This window comes from Dipodomys spectabilis, unplaced genomic scaffold, assembly GCF_019054845.1.
Source record: "Dipodomys spectabilis isolate Male_0828 unplaced genomic scaffold, ASM1905484v1 ptg000163l, whole genome shotgun sequence".
NCBI classification, from domain to species: Eukaryota; Metazoa; Chordata; class Mammalia; order Rodentia; family Heteromyidae; genus Dipodomys; species Dipodomys spectabilis.
In genome coordinates this window covers 17,263,642-17,269,641 of record NW_024870840.1, presented here as the reverse complement: position 1 = coordinate 17,269,641, position 6,000 = coordinate 17,263,642, and the positions used below count along the sequence as shown (strand labels likewise).

At 48.4% G+C, this 6,000-nt stretch overlaps 1 protein-coding gene across 1 annotated transcript in view; it reads left to right on the top strand.

Moving 5' to 3' along the window:
- Nucleotides 1–3,099: 3,099 nt before the first annotated feature.
- The window catches only part of Syn3 (synapsin III), a 364,727-nt gene continuing 361,826 nt past the window's right edge, over nucleotides 3,100–6,000 (top strand). Inside the window, exon 1 of the mRNA XM_042693264.1 lies at nucleotides 3,100–3,447. Within this exon, the coding sequence (XP_042549198.1) occupies nucleotides 3,137–3,447 (311 nt within the window). The 5' untranslated portion in view covers nucleotides 3,100–3,136. The remainder of the gene's footprint in view (nucleotides 3,448–6,000) is intronic.

Genomic DNA, 6,000 nt, shown 5'->3' with positions numbered 1-6,000 from the left:
TTGCAGGATGTGTTAACATTCGCAGAGCTGTATACCCGGAAAGTCCGTTTCCCTCTACAGTCACTGGACAAATATTTGAAAAGCACTTTAGCTTTTTGCTCTGCTCAAAAGACCTGTGATGCAGGCAGGCAAGGTCATCGCCGGTCTGGTAGATGAAGAACCTGCCGCTCAGCTGCCAGGGTCAGAGTTGAGTCTCCAATGCAGGCCCATTCCAAAGCTCATGCCTACCATAGTGCCTCCCAAATTAAGGCATCTGTGTGGCCAGACTTCCTGCTGCCTAGAAAACAGCCAGGATGACAGCCACAGCTTCCCAGGTCCCAGGCACGCCTCCAGATCCTTTGCAGTGTTAAAATACTAAGTCGCTTAGTGTTAAAGATCCATACCCTTCTCAGGACCTTAGCTTTTTCACTCAGTGCTTGCCTTATATCACTTGATTCACAGCTCCTCTTGCAGCTCATTTTTGTTGTTGTTGTTGTTTGCTGGTTAATTAGAAAGCCTTAATCTCCAACGAACTGGTGTCAAACTGTGATCCTCAGATCTAGCCTTCTGAATAGCTAGGATTATAGGCTTAAACCACCTATGCACGGTTGAATAGAACCTTTAGGCCTTTTTAGAGAATAACAGTCTCTTCCCTTGTAACTCTTGTGATGCTCCAAATTCTACCAACAGAAGCAGTTTGTTAGGTTTCAAAGCCCAAGTAGGAAGATTGCTTCGAGACCTTATGCCTCATACCTACAGCTCTGGAGAGCTGTTTTAATAGGGGTGATGTCTTTGAATTCCCATCTCTTATGTCTGAGTCTCCATTGAATTTGCACTTCAAATGACAAGATCCTACCAAGAGGTCTGGTCTGTGGGATGAGGTCTTAGAAGAAGCCAAAAGTGAGGAAGGTGGATTTGAGAAGAGGTACAGCAATCAAAGACAAAACTCACCACCGTCTCAAACATCCTGCATACACAGGCACATTCCCGTGGTGAATTGCTCAGTGAAAACCATCCTAGCATACCATGTGTGCCTTCACAGAGAAGAGAATTAAACTGAGGAGAATCAGGGAAGCTCTGAGCCAGAATGACTCGGAGTAGCAAGTGAAGCCAGCACTAACTTGAAGGTGAAAAGGAAGGAAGCCTCTGTGTCTATAAGATACTTGAGTGGAGACAGCTACTTTCCTGACTGGCTGGTCAGTGGCTCATCTTTCCTTCAAGCATCTGATGCTAGTCTGTGACGACTCTCATTTTTGCGGGGAGCCTGCACATGGATGCAAATCCTGTGGTCCTATGCTCTGTATTTGATTGCTGTCTCCTGGCACTACATCCAAGTCTGAGCTGTCTTTCAGCCTTTTCCTTTGTTGGTTTTAGTCATCCAAGCTTGCCAGGTTGCATGTTGTGGTGGAGTTTTTTGTTGTTGTTACTGTTGTGTTGTTTTGCTTTGTTTTCCCTATCTGATCTGACCACATCTGCCCTCTAGTGGCCAATGTGGGGGCAGCATGTGTTGCCTATCTAGCTGGCCGCCAGGGTCTGTTTCTGGGTGACTTTCTGTCCTTCTTGTCCTCTGGCCTTCCTCACCAGAGTCCCTCCCATTAGCATTATGTCTCAAGATCTGATTAAATTTGCCATGGAAGGGATGTCCAGTGTCCTGGTGCCCAAGAGGAAAAGAAGAGGAAAATACGTGGGAAATTACAGAATCCAACTCCTTTCACACCTGCAACCCAAAGGACTGCAACAGCCTTCTAATTTATGTCTGGCTACTTCCAGATGCAGTCCTCTCTCATGCAGGGGCATATGTTTGAACACACCCCAGGGTGCCAGGCACTGGTGGCTTAGGCTTATTATAATCGTAACCGTTCAGGTGACTGAGATCTGAGGATCACGGTTTGAAGCCAGGTCATGCAGGAAAGTCCATGAGAGTCTTAGTTTCCAGTGAAAAGTGAGACATGGAGATGTTACTTAAGTGGTAGATAGTACCAGCCTTTAGGGAAAAAGCCAACTGAGAGCACGAAGCCCTGAGTTCAAGCCCCACAACTAGCATAAAACAAACAAAAAGATACTCCACACTATCTTGAGTGTTAAGATCTGAATTAGAGGACTCCCTTTGATCTTATTTATTCTTGTTTTCTGTTGGTCATGGGGCTTGAACTCTGGGCATGGGCACTGTCCCTCTGCTCTTCAGCTCAAGGCTAGCGCTCTACCACTTGAGCCACAGCACCACTTCTGGTTTTCTGGTGGTTTATTGGAGATAAGAGTCTCACAGTCTTTCCTGCCTGGGCTTGTATTGGACCTCAATCCTCAGATCTCAGCCTCCTGAATAGCTAGGATTACAGGTGTGAGCCACCGGCACCCAGCTGATCTTACTTATTTTAAAGCCACAGCAATATATGTGCTATAAGAACAGAAAACGTACCAATAAACTATAAAAATCATAGAAAATTCTGAACGTATAAATGAATGAAAAAAAAAAAGGGATGGTGCTTAAGGGTTTAGGGATGTGATTACATACCCACAAGGTAATCACTGCTAATATCTTGATTTATTTCCAAGTTTGGGTGTTTCAACTTTTACATGAATGCCATTACCCTGCACCCACAATTGTGGGTCGTGATGTTTTTTGTTGTCACAACACATTTTTTTTTTCCTGTTGCTAAGTGCTCCTTTAGGCCATAGGTTCACTGATCGACTACACTATCCTATGGCTGAATGTTCACTGCTTTTAAAATAGCATTTGGCTGCTATGCAAATGGACTGTGATCAACATATTTGTGCACCTGTGGCTTTTTCCCGTAATTCAGATTCTTTTCCCAAGGACGGAATTCCAGCAAATGGAAATTGTAGGTTACAAGATATGTTTCTAAGGCTGATGGCCAACTTTCTTTCCAAAGGGATGTCCTAATTTATATTGCCACCAGCAGCGGATGGGGTGGAGGGAAGGGAAATGCTTTAGCTATTTGCTCTTAAAGGGGAAGAGGTCATTTCCACTAATGGACTTGTTGGCCGGTTTCCAACAGGTAAGCGAATTCCACTACGGCTGACGAAATTCCTGATGCTGCTCTGGTCCAAGGCCTATCACTCCCTTTAACCAGCAACTGTCTTGGGAAGTTCAACCGTACACATCCGAGGAAGGAGCCATCCCCACTGAACCGCAGCCATGAATTTCCTCAGGCGGCGCCTCTCCGACAGCAGCTTCGTGGCCAACCTGCCCAATGGCTACATGACCGACCTGCAGCGCCCAGAGAGCTCCACCAGCTCCCCCGCCTCCCCGGCCATGGAGAGGAGGCACCCCCAGCCCCTGGCAGCCTCCTTCTCCTCCCCGGGGTCCAGCCTCTTCAGCTCCTTCTCCAGTGCCATGAAGCAAACGTCACAGGGCCCTGTGGGGCTGGCAGAGCCCCCCACGCCCTCCACACCCATGGTCCAAAGACCCAGGGTCCTGTTGGTGATTGATGACGCTCACACAGACTGGTAAGACGGGATGGATGCATGCCACTCCCAGGGCAGAATTGAGACGAGGCTTGTCTCTTCTCTTTCGGGGAAACAGGAGAGAGTTTGTGTGCTTTCAGAAACTGGCCACAGAGAAGGAAGTTAACTTTTACCAAGCTGACAGTCACCCGTTATACCCCGTTCTCCACGAGCTTAACCTTGGCAGCTCAAAGGCCAGTAGCTCTGCAAACCAGAAAATGTGTTTGAAGTCCTGTGGGCAGCAAAGCCCAGCCAGAAAGAAAGTTGAAATTGGACACTGGTGGCTCACGCCTGTAATCCCAGTTACTCAGGAGGCTGAGATCTGAGGATCATGGTTTGAAGCCATCCTAGGCAGGAAAGTCTATAAGACTTATTTCCAATTAATCTACCAATTAAGTGGTAGAGTGCTAGCCTTGAGGGAAAAATCTGAGGGACAGTGTCAGGCCATGAGTTCAAGGCCATGACCAACAAGAAAGAAGGAAAGCAGAGAGAGAGAGAAGGAAAGAAAAGGGAGGAAGGGGGAGAGGGAGGGAGGGAGGGAGAAAGAGAAAAAGGAGAGATAGAGAAAGGGAAGGAGAAAAGGAAATGAAAGTTGAACCCGGGCTATGATAGTCTGATTGTACCATCCCATACACCCGCTCAAGTGTCGGGTTGCGAGTGTGTCAGTGTGTTTGATGTGGATGCTAGCAGACTGATGCTGGTGGCTCATGCCTATAATTCTAGATACTCATGAGGCTGAGATCTGGGGATTGTGGTTCAAAGCCAGCCTGTAAGACTAATCTTTAAGATTTGTATCTCTAATCAAGCGGCAAAAAGCTGGAAGTGGAGGTGTGGCTCAAGTGGTAGAGCATTAGTCTTGGTAAAAAACAAAAAAAAAAGCCAAGTAAGAGTGTTCAAGCCTCAGTACCAACACACACACACACACACAGACACACATGCATGCATGTGCACGCACACACACCCAAATCCAAACATGGCAGGTACCTATAAGCCATGTTACCTTTCAAAAGGGGTGGGGGGAACTGTGGAACACTATTGGCTCACGCCTGTAATCCTAGCTACTCAGGAGGCTGAGATCTGAGGATCACAGTTTGAAGCCAGCCTGTGCAGGAAAGTCCCTGAGACTCTTATCTCCAGTTAACCCCTCAAAAACCAGAAGTGGATCTGTGGCTCAAAGTGATAGAATGCTAGCTTTGAGTAAAAGAGCTCAGGGACAGCGCCTAGGTCCTGAGTTCAAGCCCCATGACTGAGACAAACTTCAGTCTGACATACAGCGGGTAATGTCGCCCCATAAACCACTGTTGGTCTCAGCCTTCCCCTAACTCCTCCCACAGTGAGGTAGAGAGATATGAACACAGGCTCGCTGGGAAGTCCTCATCCCAAATCCTGCGGGTCGGCTCCCTGAGCGTGGACTGCTCTCCCGGAGGCTCCACAGCCTGTCCAAGACACCCAAGGCGGGCGTAAGTGACATGCCCTCCAGCCTCTGGGACAGCATTTCCAGATGGCACGTTCTACAGGCAAAGGCCTGGCCATGTGCCGAGCTCTGCAACAGCCATTCAACTGGTAATCAGTACACAGTGCAGCCTGTGCGCTCAGGTGTGCCGCTCTCCTGCGGCAGCTGAAGATAGAATCCACAGTCTAAAATGTCAGCCCCCATGCAGGGGCCCGGCCGCACTGCACCCAGGGCAGAAGAGGGCGTGGATGGAAGCAGAGGATTCTGAGGGTAGGCCCGTGCCCAGCCCTTGGGGCTGCAGGCCACGCATGTGTGCATCTCCGGAAGGCTGATGCTATGTAGTGCCTGCACAGATGAGCACTTCTAGATCCTCTGGTGTTCACTCACGTCCATCTGTCAAAGTTAACTCTGTGAATACAACTGAGTTAGGTCCGGGATTGAACTTACGCTCAGTGGAGTAGCTGATTGTTGATAGGCATTCTCCGTATAGAGTTCACGTTAAGTGTGTGTTCAGGACTTGGACACCAGGCTCCCTTTCCTAAGCAATCGCTGTGACTTCACCTGTCACTGTTGTCCTGTGAGTCCTCTTTGCAGTGGGGTGCTCCAAGGTGCTTGTCGTGAAGCTTGGTTCTAGTATGTTAGGTGTTCCTATAAACCTCAAGCCTCAGGATCGGTCCTTAGGGCTTAGTGTCTGCAGAGGTGTTGGTTTGGATATTGGATCCCCTTCCCTGGATAGTTCTGCTGTCCAGTACCTAAATGGCCACATGGCCCTTCTATTTATCTTCAACCTGACATCTGGCTTTGCCTTGGGACAGCTCTGTGCTGCCTGCGTTCTTTCTGGCTCAGCTATTTGTCTGGAAAGATGCTTCCTGTGTGTGGAGGGGGGAGAGAAAGGGTGAATACATAATGAGGGGCAAGGGGGTTTGCAGTGGTTGAGAATAAGCCATTAGCTCAGATGTCACCCTCAAATCCCATCTCTACCCGCAGAGCAGGGCTATGACTTCTGTGAAGTTCAGTACCTACCTCAGAGTTCACTTGTGCAAGTAGTGTTACTACCTATGTTAATACCGAAGTGCTTACTGTGTGCTATTAAGCGCTACTCT